Genomic DNA, 18,734 nt, shown 5'->3' on the forward strand with positions numbered 1-18,734 from the left:
TGCACTCAGTCTATCTCAGAGAGGCTTAGGACACAAAACATTTGCACCATGTAGGACATTTTCACCAGCATAAAAGAGAAGTGTGTGTAACCAGTTTATTTAAGGGTAAAAAAGACAGATATTATCATTGCAGCTGGGAGCGATTCTCCTGTCCAGTTGATACATATCTTAACTTGCTCCTAATGTGTATTTAACAGCAAAGCCTGGTCCTTTTCAGACCTGAAAAGCATGTTCGTGGTCCGAAAGACTTCTGTCGTTTTTCCACGTATAGTCATTACTCTATCAGAAACCTGTTACCTCTCACGATAGCCTTGTCTTGCCCCCACGTCCTGTCTTTGTTTTCTCTCTCTACTTCCTCCCCATGACAGCAGTGACATACCTGGCGATGTGGAAAAATATGACTAGTATCTTACAGTTTTAAGAAAACCCTCATTATGTCATTGTGCAAATTAATAGGTTTTTCATATCTTAAAATCTGCATGTGGTTTTCCTTCCTCCATCTCAAAAAGGTTATAGTAGGAGAAGAAAAATGAATGAGAACGGCAGCCTGTGTGATAAGAGAGTCTAAAGTGTGCTAGTATTAATCAACCTGAAAAAGTGAAATAACTAAGAGAGGATGTTGGAAATCTGTGACGTCATGAATGGTATGCAGAAAGTGAATATTTATTTGTTCATCCTTAAAATAACATTAATTAGGAGGCTCAGTGAAATAAAGCATCAAGTACAAGAAAGGAAGCACTATTTTATGTAGCACATCACGGTACTGTGGGTTCATTGGCAATAGGAGCAGTGTGGAGGTCTTGAAGGGACAGGGCAGTTCAGTGGATGCTGCTCTTCTGCCCTGGGAACTCCATGATTTCTAGAAGCCAAGGGGGCTGATCAAGGAAAAGATTTCTCTATTTACATGCTACCTAAGTGTTTGGTAAGACGGACATTAATGAGTAAAATGGACTTTTGGTCCAAGTGTGCCATTGCCTCTATTCTCTGAGGCTACTGAGTTTATCTGGTGTGGGAAGTGGTCAGTTCTTTGGCCCCTTGTTAACTTCAGAATTCCTGCTGGCGTTACCAGACATCAGCCTGACTGGTGGCTCCGGGAACTGTCAGGCAGGTTCAGCTGTCACTGCCAGTGCTGTGATACCTTGCACTGGTTTCGGCTGCCAGCAGGTTGGTCCCTAACATTGGTGATGATGGTATTGTCTTGCAGTGACACATTGTACGTCAGTGTAAGCAGCCTGGGATACTCTTGTTAGTTCTTGACCTGTTCTATCTACTTATACAGCTATTTACAGAGTGGCAGAGGCGTAATTCTCCTATCTTGCGTCAAGGTCCTTTGGATGATAAACTGATTGACCTCTTTGTCACACTCCTTCAGTAGTTGCTTTCCAAGGTAACTCTTTTTTGTAATGTTTCCCATAGCATTACAAAATGAAATTAGTCTTGCAAAATATTCTGCTAGGAAACCAAGTTACGTATAAATGCATCAATAAGAGCAGAAAAAAAAATCCATTCTAGACCTCTCCATTTTCAATAGGCCTGTATTTTCTTGACTGTTCTCGATTGGCATTCTTCTTCTCATTGCTCATTTATTTTACTATTTTTACATAAATCTTATTTGACATATTTCCTTAAATCACAGATAGGCTCAGTCCGCCCCATCCACCCTTTTCCTAGAAATGCAATGTGATGAAATTTGCATTAACACCCAGTCAGTTCTCATGGTTGTATGATCCCATCTTCAGTGTACATGCAGCGCAGGAAAACTTGGGAGGCAGAACCGTGAGTCACTTCCCCACTAAGCAAATATCTAAGTTCAAAAAGTATCCAGTGGCTTTTATTTTAAAGCCTGTGGAGAGGTACAACTCTTACATCTAGATGTGTCTGAAAGAAATGCGGTGACCAAGGACTCCATCACGCTTGCTGTGCTCTGGGTGCCTTTGAGACTACTACTAGAGCTAGCTGCCTTCAGATTGTGTCAGAAAACATTTGGCTTCCTGAAGGAGAAATGAGGAAGGATAAGGGAATTACGGAAATCGTATATTGTGGTGTTTTGCTTGCTTTGCCAAGCTTCCCACCCCCTCCACTGTAACCATTCATGCAGAACATAATTTGTGACCGTGGCCTCGCTACATATACAGTAAGTGAGGTTAGCAGTATCTGTCAGATTTAATGGATTCACTGGAATTTTTTCCTCTGAAGGTCTGAATCTTTTATGACTTTAAAGCTTTACATGCACAATTAAAAACATAGACTAGTTAAGACTTTCCACTATTCAAAGTGATACAGTGTGGTTTGGAATTGCCGAAGCCTGCCAAATATCTATGCTCAGTGTAAGGACGGTGTCCAGAACCTCTTGTTGGTGGGACTCAAAAAAAGAAAGGAAGAAAAACTTCATCCATTCCAAGCAAGAAGTGTCAGGTTTGGTTTCGGAAGACTGGTAGGTTCACAGGCTGTGACTGCCCCTTTTAACCTGTAGCTAAACAGGCTATACAATGTGTATTCTTGCACATAGATGTGAAAGAAAAGCAATCCATCTAATTGTTCGGCTTATTTAGGATTTATTAACCTTTATTGACAATCATCGTTAGTTAGGAAAGTTTCTTCAGGCAGGAATATGTCCATATTGGCAGTTCTACGTAAATAACGGACTAGGGAAACATCCACTACTTGTCACTTCTTTGTCTGTCATATTGGCATTGTTTCTGATGGTTTAATACTGTGCTCTGCTAAGGTTGTCATTACTTGTTTTGCCATCCTTCATTACAGACTGCTTTGGCTTTGGTGAAAGGAAGATGGTGTAACAATGGTAGAAATACAAATGGTCAGAAAAAGGCAGCAAGAATACTAATTTTAAAAGTTTTACTGTGGGTCTCCAGTCTCAGAAATGGAATGTCTGAGATCATTGAGTGATGCTCTGTTCCGAAATGCTATCAGGCTGGCATTGTCCTGATCTTCCTCTTCCTACCTCTGTCCTTCATGCCACGTGTACTATCCACATGTTCTTAAATTGCGTGTGTTTAGGGCCTGCGTGCTTTCTGTATCTATTACATTGTGTGAGAAATGTCTTTACTCTCTGTTGCATCAGTTACTGACCACGGTGCTGCCCGTGGCTGCAGTACCCCTGCAGTAACACCTGGGTGTGTGTCCAGCCTCGTGCACCAACCTGGGCTCTCCTGAGGCTCTGTTGGCTGGAGGAGACAATCTCTGACCGTGTAGCCTCTGGAAGACGCTGAGGCAGCCGCCAGCAATAATCTCTCTGTGAAACGGCCCGGCAGAAGGGTCAGCAGCAGTGCTCTTCTGGGCACCTCCTTTCTGCTTGTGTACATTACAGTGGGGCAGGCAAGGTCTTCGCCCTTCTTGTTAGAATCTGCCTCTTGCTCTCTGGAAACAGCAAAGGCTGCAGCGGAGCCAGAATGCGAGGCAGAGGCCCTGCGCTGCCATTCCCCGTCCTTTCCTCCCCGACCTCCTTCCAGAGCCGCCGGCTTGGGCTGCAGGAAGGGTCCCCCAGGAGGCCAGCGTCCCCCTGCTCCTGGCCCCGGCTGCTGGCTGTGCCGGGCCCAGCCCTGCCTTGTCTTTGTGCTTCTCTCCACCTTGGCTGGGCTGCAGCACCCTGCCAGAGGCAGCAGGACCTTTCTGGGGGGCCGGGGCCAGCAGGCTGGGTGATTGGGGGAGCCACGCGTGGTCTTACCACATCCCAGCCCCGCTCCTGGAGCTGGGGCTGCGTGTCGCCATCGTCCCCCCCCAAGTATGTGGGTCTGGGTGTGGAGGGTGAGCCCTATGGGGCTGGGGCTGGCCGGGCAGCTGGCATCCTCCCCAATCCTTGGCTTTGCTCACCCTCTGCTGCTGTGGTGAGAATTGGAAATCGCTGCCTTGCCCACGCCACTCAGAGCTCACGCCTGCCTTTTGGGTCCTGCACGGGTTTCGGCAAGTGCAATGAATTTTGCATACTACAGCTGATGGAAAATGTTTCTGAACAAGCTTTATGCTTTCTGATGCTTGACTCCATGCATGTTTTGCAGGACTCTTGGCATACTTTTACCTTCAGAGTTTAAAGTAGTATTTAAATATGGCGTAATGGTGGTGAAGTGGGGATTTCTGATCATACCAGTGCAGTGTCGGTGTGTACGTTCATCTGCTGGTTTCTACCTAAGCCGGTGGTGAAGTGGGGATTTCTGGTCATATCAGTGCAGTATCAGTGTGTACATTCATCTGCTGGTTTCTACCTAAGCCGGTGGTGAAGTGGGGACTTCTGGTCATATCAGTGTGGTATCAGTGCGCACATTCATCTGCTGGTTTCTGCCTCAGCCTTGATAGGAGCTCATCACACAATGTACTTGTATCCAACAGCTAAATTGTGTAGGAATCACGGAGAAAAACATGGGAGCAGTTCTGTATTGATACGGTACAATAGATACATGACTATTGCAGAGTGTCTGAATGATTACTAAACCTGCTGTACTTGAAGTTTCTCTTGCCTTGCAATGCAATTTTAAGGCCTAATAGATACTTTTGATGTGTCGTCTTGTTCCTGTTCATAGCTGCAATTTGCATATCCTGTAGATCTCTTTCAAAACATGTTGATAGGCAAACACCTTGAAAGTCAATTACTTGAATATTTTTTTTCTCTTTAGATGACAATCAAAACAAAACCAATGAGAAGAAAGAGAAAAAAATGGTTTCTCAGAAACCCCATGGTACCATAGAATATACCGTAAGTATTGGTGTTTTGCTTTGTTCCTGTCTGCTTTTTGAAAGTGGGGTTGTTGAGGTCGAGAGGAAGCCAGTGGCACAAAACTGAAAGCCCTAAGTGAATCCTGGCTGCAGTTTGTACCTGTCTCAATAGGGATCACTCCAGATATCACTGTGCGGGGAGAGTGAGGCTCATATCCTGAACCACTGTTCCACCCAGGTCCTCTGCTTCTTCTCACAGCTGCCAGTCCTATTTTTACTTCTGCACCATGGCACTTTGATAGAACAATCGGTTTTGTTATCTGAAAAATACTTCCATTCCACGGTGTTGCTTAGGTCACCAGGTGGTTGGCCTGTGCTTGGTGCTGAGACGATGTGAGACCTCTTTCTTTAAGCTGGAGCGGGGCTCAGCGGTGCTGCCGCAGTGGCTCAGAGAACCAGCTCTGCCCAGAAAGTCTGGGTGAGCCGGCCAGGTCCCCAAACACCACGGGGACCTGAACTGCTCATCATGCGGAGCAGCTGTGGGAGGCACCTGTCCCAGCTGGGAACAGTACAAATGGCTGATGTTTTGCGACTGTTGAGGGTGTTATAAGCTTTCCAGCGCATGTCCTTTGCTCGCTTGCCAGGCCACTTCTAAATAAGGTCATGCTGCTTTCAAGTTTTGTGAGAAACATCGGTAACATCTCTCCGTTTTATCTACTGTATAGTATAAAAGAATATTTTTGTATTTTTATTGACACTAGCTCATCACGTAAGCTATTAAACAGAGGGTGTGTTGATATCATCAAATCTATTCCCTGTGAACAGTCTGTTAGACAGTTTTAGTTCAGCTGGTGCGGTGAACGTGTTCACTATGGTATCTTAAGCTTCGACTCTTTCTTCAGGCTGGAAATCAGGACACCATAAACAGCATAGCATTAAAGTTTAACATCACCCCAAACAAGCTTGTGGAGCTCAATAAGCTTTTCACGCAGACAATTGTGCCAGGCCAGGTAAATATTTTATGTTTGGTGGGGGGTTTTTAATACTCAAAATGTGATTATTTGCTATGTATTTAAAAGCTTTTTACTACTTTCACATATCTTTTAGGTACTTGGGTACAAAGATAATGGACAGTAATTTAAATCCCTCAAAGGGGAACTTACTACATCGTCACCTGGAGTTTGGGAGGGAGTCTTGTAATTGCCATATCTGACTTCTGTTATCTATTTTCTGTCACTAAAGCTTAAAGATGACTCTGAAGCTCAAGAGGGTAATGTAGCTGTTGCAAGAGTCTTGGGAAGCCTAGATAAATGCTATATATAATACATTAAAGAATTTGAGAGCTAGATACAGTAATTGAAATGGCTCTTTGCCATTGTGTTGGGAATGAGTCAGTCTTCTGCAAGATGAGAAATAAATGGAGATAGACTGTTTTTGGGAGAGTCAAGTAATGGAAATGCAAACGTGAAGGCAAACACCTGGTTCATGAAGAGCAGATCTCTACTTCTGCTTCACAGACATGAAGAGGCTGAAGTGTCCAGATTAGGAAAATGGTTTTATTTTTGTAAACACTTCTAGTTTAAAACTAAGCTCTGAACAATTTTTTACCTTTAGAAGTGTCTTTCTTTGCTTTGACAGTTTTATTTGGGATGGAGGTCTAGAGCTGTAGTGCAATTTTAGTACTGCGCTACTAAAAATCTGGAATGTTCACTGTGAGGGAATGTGAAAATTCAAATAAAGCATTATAATTTTATATACACATATTAGTGCAAGAGTGTTTTCTTTTTTGTTTGTTTTTTAATGTACATGATGCTAAAATACTGGTTCAAATAAGGAATATGCTCTTAAATTTGGAGATGCAGATATGTTTTTGGAAACAGACAACCTATAGTGAAGTGTTATGAACTTCTAGCACTGAAAATCCCCCATCTTCAGCAGTGGCCTTATCTTTGGACCCCAGTTTGCTGTTACAGGTTATTGACTATTAATAGTCATTTTACAGTTACTTGTTTTGTAGTTGCGATAGTTGCAAGACAACCTGGGATTGTAAATTTGGGGAAAAAAGGAGGTACTCATTCTGTGGAAAAAGTTTTATTTTCTTGCTTCTGTCTCAAAACAAAATGTAGAGCTAGATCCTGTAATTAATTTACCTGCATGTGCCCTGCCATCACCACCTATGAAGGACTCTAGAATAAGTAGTTGTTAAGGAGTGTGTTGCAATCGCGAGAGATCAATATTGATTTGTCTTTCTAGTAGAATGTAGTATTTATAGTGAATAACTTTTTAAAGCTTGTGTCTTACCGTTTTGACATATGCGTTTGTATTTAGATTCTCTTTGTGCCAGAAACAAGCTCTGCGAGGCTGTCTTCATTCAGTCCTGGCGCTCCTGTTTCTCCCTCATCATCAGATGCCGAATATGATAAACTCCCTGTAAGTCAAACATTGGCTCACTGGTCTTAAACTCACAATGTAATTTCTGATTCCGAGGCTGATACTCAGGGCTATGTAAATAACAGGTTTTTGAGGTTACAGTTCCAGCCTTTTGTGTAGTGTATTGAGTAACAATTTTAATTTGTTGTACTATAAAATTTACCATCTCTTTAAAATATTCCAAATTAAGGGAATTCTGTCTGAGCGTAGAAACCAAGTACAAGTTCAGTTGGCCCAGAGTTTATGAAGGCAATTGAAAATGGTGTAGTGTGTAGTTTTTAAACAAGAGAAAGTTAAATGTGAAGAATTATTTAGTGTTTCACCCCAGAGGTTTCTGTGCTGCTCTGCAGTCCAGAGCCTTGATCTTGCATTGAGATCCTTCAGCACAGAGCCTGTTAGTTTAGTCTGAGCAGTCCGTTTCCTTCTAGTTAAGCATATTATGGTGGAACCTTCTATAGACTTGTCTTACATAGACAAGACTGCTGGATTTAGTCTTTGTGAAAGGCCTTGGCATAGCTGATCCTTCATTTTCCTTAGAAGGGTGATTGGCCATGATGATTTTAGATAAGTCGTTTTAGGAAGTTTAGCTGTCTACCTGCTGGTGCTAAAGCAAGTAGACATTTCAAATCCATAACTAATGAAAAGGAAAGTGGAGGGAAGCCTGGAGTAAATAAGTGTGTTTAACTTCAGTCTTACACCTCCGTGCCACCTGCATGGGGAATCACGCCAGTGCACTGTGTGCAGAGCTCTGCAGTATAGATGAGGTGGCAGGACTGGCCCTCTCCTAATGGGAATACCTCACTGAAATTTGGTGAGCTGACTGGTCATTTTTCATTTCTTGCCTGTTGTTTGTATGGAGGTTTTTTGTAATGTTACAAAGTTTTTCTTCCATACAGGATACTACGAGAAGTGTCCACACATACGTACATACATACATAAATGCATACATGACCACCACATTTCTTCCTTAAGCAAAAGGAAAACAGTTGGTTGGACCTGGCCTTTTAGTTGTCCAAAATCAAAAAGTATATGATTCTGGTCCTGTTGCTCTGCACTGAACTTTTTCTTTTTTAAGGATGCTGATTTGGCAAGAAAGGCCCTCAAACCGGTTGAGAGAGTTCTGTCCTCTACTTCAGAAGAGGATGAGCCTGTGGTTGTCAAGTTTTTAAAAATGAATTGTCGTTACTTCACAGATGGTAAGGTAGGTGGAACCTGGCTTTTGGGTATTGTTTGAGATTCTTTGAAAGCAAAATCTTGTTTGGATGAGTGAAAGATGCATACTGGGGGAGTCAAACGTGCTCCATATTTGTAAAGAACATTAATGTTATGGTGGCTTTATCTGTCACTGCTGTGTTTATTGGTACCACGGTAATATGCTGGATCATTTTGTTCTTTCGGTTGTTTAACCTGTTACGATAGTTGCTTTATGAGAGAATAGCTCTTCCACTCATCATCATTCCCTTACCATGTCTACCAGAATTATCTGTTTAAGAGCATATTGCTGGATACACAGGAACAACTGTACTTCAGAGTTATGACGTGTCAGGATTAGTTGTCTGGTTCCATGAAATTGTGCAACAGCTTAATAAAATGAGCACATGCTTATCTATTTCATTTATGTCTTTAAGCTAAATTTTAACTGTTTCCAGAGCAGCGTTTCCAAATAGGTCCATGTTGCTTCTGTACTTGCTAGTGAATGTCATGCAAACCCTAATAAAGAGATAAAAATTGCATGATGCAACCTTCTCTTTCTTTTTCTTGCAAGCATTCTTGTAACGTACATGTTCCCACTGGGACTGCAACACTAAATTTTACAGCTGCTGTTTTAGAAGCAAAGGCACAAGGACTGGGCAGTATTTTAACCCTCTTTTCTTCTCAAGGTTGCAGTACTCTGTCTTCTTGAACTATCTGCTCTGATGTATCTCCTCTTGTTCACTCTGGTTTCAGTTAGATTTCTGCATGTTTGGGTTTTCAAGTTCTCTGGAATTTATAACACTGGAGATGCTAACCATTGTAGTTCAAACATATTTTTCCCTTACTGCTGACTTTTGTAAGATGGATGTGTTTACACCTGCAGTTCTTGGCTTCTTCTCACATTAAGTGGATGTAGACTGTATTTAACCACTCTGCAATTTTTCAGTCTGCTATTTTGTAGAAAGCAACAAAGGGCTACTTGATGTCTCACACGTAAATTAGGGCAAAACTGTCGCTTTGTTATGTGATGCTTGCTAGGTGCAAAGGATACAGGTTGCCAATTTTGTGGCTGCAGAACTGAAAAAGTAATTTGTGGTCAGAACAATTAAAAGTGGGCCAGCTTCTTTGCCAGTGTAGCTAAAATCCCTTGTTGCCTGCCTTCCTGCAGTAGCTGGGTAGGAAGCAGAGCCTACTGATGGATTGCTCTTCTGGCTAACTAGACTTACATACCTGTGAGAGAAGCCTCTGCACTCGATTCTTTCATTCAGACACAAACCAGACATGTGTACATGAGTCATGCAGAAGAAGCAAATGGGAAATTCATACAGACTTTGCTTTACAAAGGAGCAGGCACACATGTACTCACTTTGCCAGTGCCAAGCCATCAGCTTGGCATCTCCCTGATGTAAAAAACAAACAAACAAACAAACCAAGCTTGTGGTCTTTTACCTACCTATTTGTTAGTCTCCTTGCCTTCCCTTGCAGATGACCTTGGATAATTAATAGTATCTGCAGTGTAGGTCGTTCCCGTTGATCTGTGGCTCCTGTTTGTCAGATGTCATGATCTATGCACAGCTTCTGAGTTGGTCTGGTGAATTGTGTAGCTCATCTGGAAGAGAGGGTGCAGGAGCAAGGCATTGGGACTCTCATTTGACAACCTTGAAAAATGGTCAGTTGTCATGGGTTGGATGCTGAATGGCTCTTAGTGAATCCACGGCTAGAGCACTTCTACAGCTTGTGTCTTCTACAGCTGTGCAAAATATGCTTGGATCAGTGGAAGAAGCTGCTTCTAGATCAGGAGAGGCTGATTCATATTAGGTCCCTATATATAGAAGCTTTTTGCATGTGTCTCTGGGAGAGCAGATCAAGAGGACCTATAACATACCTTAGCATGGTAACCTTGACATTTCCCATGAGTAAGACTGCCTTCAGGTGTGCTGGTTGCATATAAATTCATGTATCAAATGAGGGTGGCTGCATCTAGAACAAAATAGTACTTTTTTTTAATACACTAATCTATTTTGTCTGAGATTGATTAACAATTTGCAGTTTTAGCTTGTAGCAGCCAGCACTGGAAGTTGAATAGTTCAGATGTTCTTCCTTATTAGCGAGGAACTTGGCTAATTTTTTTCTTTGCTCTCCTCACAATGTCTGACTTGATGCCGTTGGAAACCAAAAATAATTTGTTGGCAAACATTGCATGATGGGGTATAAAGAGGCAGGAGAAAGGTTTTTCTTTGTAGGATAGTAGCCTAAAATCCAATCTCAAATGATAAGTGAATTACATGTGATGTGCTAACTTTTTCTTCTCCTATTTCAGGGCGTAGTTGGAGGAGTCATGATAGTAACTCCAAACAATATCATGTTTGACCCACATAAGTCTGATCCTCTGGTAATTGAGAATGGCTGTGAAGAATATGGGCTCATCTGCCCCATGGAGGAGGTTGTCTCAATAGCTCTCTACAATGACATCTCTCACATGAAGATTAAAGACGCATTGCCATCGTAAGGAGTGTTCCCTGAACTTATGTTTGCACATTTTCAGTAAGGGTTATGGAAAAGGAGGGAGGGGAATGGAGGGAAAGAGTTTTAATGCAGCAGAATAAAACAAGTCACAGGAGGAAAGTGCCAGCAAAGGAGTGATTCACTTGTGTTGCTCTTCCGCTTTCTTTTTGGAACACTTCAGTGGCAGTAAATAGAAGTGGGTCATGAATATGAGAACCAAAGTGCAAAGGAGACCAGTAAAAAATGGTAACTAAAAGCACTGGTCGCATACTGTGGTTTGGCTCTTGCACTGACCCGTCTCTGGGGTTATGTAGGTGAAAGTAAAGAGGTTTAGATTTGGGCCATTTGCTGTGTTACTGGGACTGATCTGAAAGGACTATTTAAAACTTTTCTTGAAGATAACAGCACCTTAACTGCCAACTTCAGTACTTGCAGAAATAGCAGTCTGTGGAATACTTCCACTTCAGAACCAGAAATGCATTGATAGTTAGCATTTATAATACATAATAGACCTTCTGGGGTGGGCTACCTTCATTTATGCTTAGTCTAGGCACTGCTTATGCTAAGCAAGGTTTTGTCCTTATAGGCAACACCTATTTGATCAGTGAAATTCATCTACTTCTCTTTTCTCGTTTCAAGAAAAATTCCCCACGTATTTTGTTATGCTCATTACTAGAGTGTCTAGTAAGTTCTAAGTGATGAGAATCTTGTATTCTTATTCACCTCAAACCTTTTAGCAGTAATGAAGAGCTCAAGTTGTATGCTGTTAAGGTTTTGAGAATTTTCCATTTTGAAATGTTTTGCAATCGTCCTGCTTGAAAAAAGGGAAGTTTGCATTCAAACAGTGCACTTGAGTAATGGGAAGAAAAATAAAATAAAAATCCAACCCTGCTGCCTGTTACTGTTTTGCAGTAAACGTGTTCGAACAGGTACGGCTTATCTCCGATTTGCTTTGTTCTCAAAAATGCATTTGTACTGACTGGGGAAGCATGGATAGTCATAGAGGTTGACTCATTGTCAGGTGTGGGAAATAACAATATTAACGTGGAATGAAAGAAATTCCAGCAGCTAAATACATGTCCTGTGGTTTGTGGTTACTGGACTTCTGATGGCTTGCACGTTGTTGTTATGTGTGTACCATTTCTTCACCTGCATGGCATATTCTGCCAAGTGATTTACTCATTTTATTTTGATATTATGCCGTTCGCATTCTTCTCCATTTTCTTTAAAGTCACTTATTTCCGCTGGTGTATGTTTATTTTGGATGAAGTAATTTTTTGTTGAGTTTCAGAGCTTAAATTAAGTTGGTATATTATTTGTTTTTTGTTTTCCATTTTTTTTTCTGTTTCCATTTTGCTTTTAACATCCTATGTACATCCATCATTTTCCCTGACAGTGACATACCAAAGGATCTTTGTCCTCTGTACAGGCCAGGAGAATGGGAAGACCTGTCCTCCGAGAAAGATATCAATCCTTTCAGCAAATTCAAATCCCTTAGCAAGGAAAAGAGGCAGCAGAATGGGGATCCATCCATCACTCTGGGTGCCAAACAGATAAAACCATCAGATAAGGAAAAATCTGCTGATTTTGAAATTCTTCAGTCATCTGAGAGTACAGGCTCAATCAAATCAAAGTTACTGGACTTTCCCAACAACATCACTGCCACTGAACATTTGGAAAAGTTTGCTGCGGAACCATGTGCCAAGGAGCCTTCTGGGGAAAAAAATGCTTCAGACATCAAAACCAAAGAAAAATCCCTTTTGGGAGAAGGAGCGGATGACTTTGAGCGGGAAAAGACGTCTTCTCGTATGGACAGAGGGTTGGACAGGAAAATCTCAGTAATGGAAGGCTTTCTGGCTGACTCCAGGGAGTTGGGGAGAACTAAGCAGCAGGTAACCAAACCCACTACAGAAGTCCAGGAGCACTTGACAGTTGATTCCTTGGAAAAAAAGGACAGTGTTGAACCTAAAGCTGACTTAGACTTAGAGCTGTGTGAAAAGCAAGATGTTATTCCAGAAGTAAACAAATGTGTCAGTTCCCCAACAGGTAAGGTGGAGACTACACTGGACACTAAGAAAGAGCTAGAGAAAGATAAACTTATTGAATTTTACCTCAATAAAGATGGGAATGGGTCTCAGTCATCTGAAGACTTACACAAGGCTGAAATCCAGAAAGGTGAAAACAATAAAGCAATTGGTATAGACCTTACACTTAGCTGTTCAAAGTCCCAAGCTAATGAAGTCCATACAGTTAGAAGTATGGAGCTCGATTCCTGCTGTGTTGAAAGGAAAGCACCTTCGTTAGAAATCAGCTCAGCAGCAGCAGAGGAAAAGGATCTGAAAGAGTCTGTGGACTCTTCATTAGTACCAGCTATAGACAAGACCTGTCAAGAAACACAGTTAGACAATCAATCAGAAATCAGACTGTGGCTGCTGCAGAAAATTCAAGTGCCAATTGAAGGTAGGTCTCTGGTTATCCTTGTTTCCTCTGAGACTTGGACAGCATTATGATGGTAACCTTTGAATGGATAGCCTTCTGCTCTAAATTTCCTCCTTCTGTAATACCTGGTCTTTTTTTTCACTCTTGTATAGTATATTTTTATATGATGTGCTATTTAGAAGAGAAAAATACCTTCAAATTCGCTAAGCTTCTAGTTTGATAAGTAGTTTGTGTGCTTTTTCCATCTTCAGTGACTACTGTTTATATAATCTTCAGCTCTGTTTACTGGCTTTAAGGATAGTGAAATGTCATCTAGTCACAGTACTGGCAGGGGCATTTCATGGCTTAGGAATCGTCACTCTGTATTTGTCACTTTTGTTGCTTCAGTGAAATCTGTCAGTGTATTTCTGGTCATTTCCAAAGTAGTCGTATGTTGTTGCAAAGCAGGGTACTGAAGTATTCTTGACCCTCTTTGCATCTGTCTGGTGTCTGCTGTGCTATAGAAACCCTTCAAGAAGTGATAAATAGGATTATATGTAGAGCCTTACTGACCGGTCATTTTCTCCTGATTGGTCATTGGGTTCTAATAAATAAAATTTGGGCTGTTACTGGAAAGCATATAACAAAAAGAAATCTGAGTTTAGATACTGTGTACACATATTACTATTCCGCCTACAGCCCAGTACCTTTAAGCACTAATCCAACCCAGAGTGCTGCCGCTCCTCTCTTGGTAGTTTAATGAACCAGTGGACATACCCTTGATTCATATGAGGTGATGGGAGATTATGAGTGGAAGTCTTTATTTGAAAACCAATTATTCTTAAAATTTTTCCTTTCTTTTGAAAGGGTTTAAATCTCAGTGGTTGTATTTGGTGATTATTCTCATTGGCAGAGAAAAATAAAAAAGATGGCTGTATGTGTACTCCTAAAATGAATGAGGTGCCTTCAGTGTGACTCAGGCTGTAATTTAATAAGCAATGTTTTTGTCATGCTGGTAATTTAAGGAATTTAAACTACTCTTATGTTTGACCCTGTCTTGTACAGACAGACGGTTTTTGTGTGGCTGGCTGACTGTCAGAATTGAGGAACTGGTCGGGTGCTCTGTGTGTGTGTGTGTATGTGTGTGCAGGGTTACTCTTCTACTGGATGGGGTACCAGGACGCAGTGAAACAGTCCCCTCTGCTTGCACCTGCTTCATGTTGCAGTTTGAACCCAGTCTGATGGTCTTACTGATTTGCGTTACAGGGCTAATCTGCACATGGCTGTACAGCTGAGGGGGATAGAGGCTGTGACAAAATGGGAATAAATGGCCACAGTTTAGGGTGAACAAGGATTTATTAAACCAGTTTTGCTGTTGAATGACTTGTCAGGTGTAATTCTGTGTACGGTGCCCCTGAGTATTCCTTTGCACAAGATTATTAATCTTTGTGACAATGTTTTATCAGCTGCAGTATTTGTACTTTCCTGTAAACAGCCCATTTCTTTTGTCTCTCACTCAGATATGCTCCCTTCGAAAGAGGAGAAGAGCAAGACTCCTCCGATGTTTCTGTGCATTAAAGTAGGCAAGCCCATGAGAAAGTCCTTTGCATCTCAGAGCACCACCATGTCTCAACAGTACAGTAAAAAGATAAAGCAACCAGAATACTGGTTTGCTGTTCCACGGGAAAGGTAAGCTGCAGTGCATAGCACGAAAACTTGTTTTGTCTCATATTTTTAAGTGTGTTGTGCTTTCTAGAGCTGAATCTGACTTTCACTACATGGTCCAAGGTGTGAAATGCAGCAAGGATGGTGGGATGAGGAGAGGGGAGCCCTCATTTCATTACATGCCAGAGACCAGTGGTGGTCTAATGTGGCTCCCAGTGGGAAGGCAGAAGGGATCAGGTGCCACTTGGAAGATGAAAAGAGGGATGTACGTGCAGATAACATATGGGAAAAGCACTAAGGGATGATCTGGGTTTCAGCCATAGTCCAGGAAGTGAGGGAAAGGGGAAAAGGGAAGCAGTGGCAAGAGAGGCAAGGAATCCACTAAGGTGCCTGTGCTAAAAAATAGGTATTTCACATGAGCAAAAGGGCATGATGTGCAAAAAGGAGACACGCAGCTCTCCACTCTGTTGATGAACTGTCCCTGAAACAGGGAAATCAGTGGTAACGCTTCTGGTGAATTAGATACCAGGAAGGAAGGATCTGAACTGGTCATCAATCTCAGAGGTGTCTTTAAGATGCAGACACTTTTTTTTCTTTTTTGTTAATAATTTTTCAGAATATTTCATTTTATTTTCAAATTTGTAGCTTATGTGTTGATTTAAGTCTTTATTTCTTGTATTTTAGAAATTAATGTTTTGAGCAGAGCAGTAGTATGGAAGTTGCTGACCTGGGGGAGGAGGGGGAGAGGTTTAATCCATCTGGAATGTGGCCATCGGGAGTGCAGCTGAAGATAGCTTTTGGTTTGCTTGCTCTCTGCTGAACCCAGTCCTTGGCTCCTCAGGGATTGCAAAAGGGCAGGTTCAGAAAATTCTAGGTCGAAGTGTGAGTACATACTTCAAGGAGTTAAAGTGATGCTGTAATATAACACAAGGTCAGTTTTTGCTTTAGGGATAGTGTATCTAATGTTGAGTAGAGCTGCTGAGCAGAACTGAGGTCATCTCTGATCGTTACTCTACGCAACAGGTAAATCTGTTAAGCGTCTTACCACAAACTTGGAAAACAGCTGCTTGGCTTGTCATTTTATGAGCAGAAATTTTCTGATTACTGAGGGGACCTAATCCATATATAAACTGAAGTGTTGACAACTGGTTTATACTTAAGTTTTTGGAATGAGGAACAATTCATTCCTGCAGTGAGCTGTTGCAGCAGCACTTGGCTATGCTGGCTGACAGGCCAGATCTTTGCTCTCGGAGCTGCTGTTCAGATCTTGGTCAAAATTAGTGGTGAATATAGTATAAGATGGGATCATTCTGGTGCTATTCATAGTGCCTGTTTTAGCAGCACAGAGGTGCATAAAAGATCACATAGAACTTGAGGCAAAAATTAAATGTGAGACCTACTCTCTCATATTAATGCAAGATGTATGTTTGCCTAACAAGTCAGTGTTTTCTCCAAACTCCCAGATGCCTTCCCAAAGCAAAATGCATCGCTTCCTATGCACTGGTGGTATTCTTGCTCCAGTATTGCATAGCATATAATTTTTATGTCACTGTTGCATCTTGAGAGTGCCATGGGCAGTTGGTCATTTGGGATAGCTTTGCAATGTATTTTTGATATAATGTATCAAAATAATTTATTAAGTTAAAAACATTCAAAATGCTATGTATATTCATGTATGAAAGTATCAAGAATACCACTCTTATCTCTTTAGCCATAAAGCAGCATAAATCAAACACTATCTGTCCAGTGCAGTTGCAGTAGCAGTAGCTTGTGCAACGTCTTAATGTTTCATAGTAATGAAAAACCAAAAAACAAATTGGATTGAGATTTTGAAGAAATTAGTGTTGGGTCTATAATCCCTTCGTAAATTAAATCTTCCTCTGGTTTGCATTTAATTGCATTTTACCATTACCTCTTGGTGTTTGCTATTAAAACAGGTTCTGTCATAATCTGCGAAAGTGGCATCATTTTCAGTCTGGGCCACATCGCCCACCGCTCCCAGAGGAGCTGCAGTTCAGTCCGCAGGCTCAACAGGCAGCAGGACAGAGGCATGGTGGGGGGAAAACTCACCTTTTAAAACTCTTTTAAAAATTATTTTTCATGAAAGCCTCCAGAAACATCAATAGAGAGAGAAAACTGTTAGTCCGATACTCTTTATAAAGGCTGTTAACAAGTGTTAAGTCTCAATTGGCCTTCTGCGGCTGTTCGAGGTCTCGTCTGGGAACTACGTGGTTTCTTGGGCACCGAGAGCGTCCCAGCACACGTCGCCCCGTGACCTGCAGGGCTCGGCTGGGTTAATCAGTGACTCCAGGGCTGTGCTCACAGCCGTGCTCGCCTTGACACATAACAGGGGTGATGGACATCTCCAGATGCCTTATATACAGATTAACTCAGTCTAGGGCAGCATCTTGTCGGGTTCAGCTGAGCCAGAGGCACCCACGCTTTTGGATGCTGATTGATTGATTCCTCTGCTGAGAAGCCTTGCAATGGGTATAGCTTACAGTATTAGGGGGTAAGTCTATGCGTGCTTGTACTACTTGGATTTGTGTTTACGGATATTTAAATAGCATGCTGATTTTTCCACCCTAGTAGATTTTGAGTATTAGTACGTCAGTGATTCCGCCGCTCACAGATTTCATCAAGGACTTGCAAAGGAAAATGCCTTGCACTGGGACAGAGATAGTCATGCAGAATTTCTTTGTTTATAAACATGTGTCTTAACAGGCAATTTTCTCATTTTAACAGTGACTAGTTCCTAAGTCAAGAAGTAAATTTCACTGATTATCTGTAATAGGAATTTGGCAGACAGGTTTGGTTTATGAATGTATATTTTGTGTTGATCAAGACATTGCACTGAGATCGTGCTGCTGAGGGGGCATTTGCTTTTTCAGAAGTTTCTTTTTGTGAAAGCAGGCAGATTTTCAAGGAGCAAAAGTAGCAGGGGTAGAGCCTTGCTTTTGCACTCTTAGCTTCCTGCCCCATTTATTTTTTGGTTGGTTGGTTGGTTTTGGTTTTGTTTATTTGTTTGGTTTGGGAAGCTGGGTGAGTTTTGGTTTGAGTTTTGTTACTATTTCTGGAGAGGTTTCCTTTTGTAGTGCAAGGTGCTGCTTGGTTGTGACTCATGTTAGTATCTGGTGCATGATACGCTGTAGTTAATAGGGTTGAAGCTGAGATCTGGAAGAACTTGCAGCACAACTAGCTGGAGTCAATACTGACATGATGCTTCCATGCACTTTGCATAAAGGGACAATGACTGAGGTGGTCCTGATGCTGAAGGATCACTCTTAAAATGCTTATCTTAATGGAACGGAATAGGTAGCATAAAACTTCGATATAGACTCCTTTTGAATTAGCCTAGTACAAGTAGAGTACTCGTAGACTCCTGATAAATAAGATAGCACACTATACAGATGAAACCTATGAAAACCGGTCTGTATCTATAGCTTAATATCTTATAATGATGGCTCATGTAAGCTCATATAAGCATATGAGGGCTTATGATACCTTAGCCCTCATAAGATTCATGAAGGATCATCACCATCATCTAGTTGGGCATGTTTGTAACAAAGGTGTAGGACTCCTCTGAATTAATTCTTGTTTCTAGGCCAGTAGCTGTGGTTGGACTTGGGGCCTTTGTACATGTGTCACAGGATGCACAAACCCTCCACCACTACCCATATACACAAATTTGGAAGCAGCCCCCCTCCCACACACGACTGACCCAAATACATTGATTAATGGAAGACTGGTTTGCCTCTGCCGTCAAAGAAGTCAGATATTGTTGCCATATCAACAGAAATGGTGGCGATGGTGATGTTAGTTTGGGACCTCCTAAATTAAAGTACATCTTTTAG

The 18,734-nt window shown here is 41.7% G+C and overlaps 1 protein-coding gene across 4 annotated transcripts in view; it reads left to right on the top strand.

Annotated features, from left to right (window-relative positions):
* The window catches only part of NCOA7 (nuclear receptor coactivator 7), a 95,663-nt gene that overhangs the window by 63,602 nt on the left and 13,327 nt on the right, over nt 1-18,734 (top strand). For 3 of the 4 annotated variants that reach the window (XM_065631614.1, XM_065631615.1, XM_065631616.1), the window contains 7 exons: nt 4,629-4,708; nt 5,571-5,678; nt 6,997-7,098; nt 8,174-8,299; nt 10,613-10,797; nt 12,194-13,257; nt 14,736-14,904. In XM_065631614.1, coding sequence (XP_065487686.1) covers nt 4,629-4,708; nt 5,571-5,678; nt 6,997-7,098; nt 8,174-8,299; nt 10,613-10,797; nt 12,194-13,257; nt 14,736-14,904 — 1,834 coding nt within the window. The remainder of the gene's footprint in view (nt 1-4,628; nt 4,709-5,570; nt 5,679-6,996; nt 7,099-8,173; nt 8,300-10,612; nt 10,798-12,193; nt 13,258-14,735; nt 14,905-18,734) is intronic. The other variant, XM_065631618.1, reaches the window with a different exon arrangement.

The sequence above is a fragment of the Caloenas nicobarica genome, chromosome 3 (genome assembly GCF_036013445.1).
Source record: "Caloenas nicobarica isolate bCalNic1 chromosome 3, bCalNic1.hap1, whole genome shotgun sequence".
NCBI classification, from domain to species: Eukaryota; Metazoa; Chordata; class Aves; order Columbiformes; family Columbidae; genus Caloenas; species Caloenas nicobarica.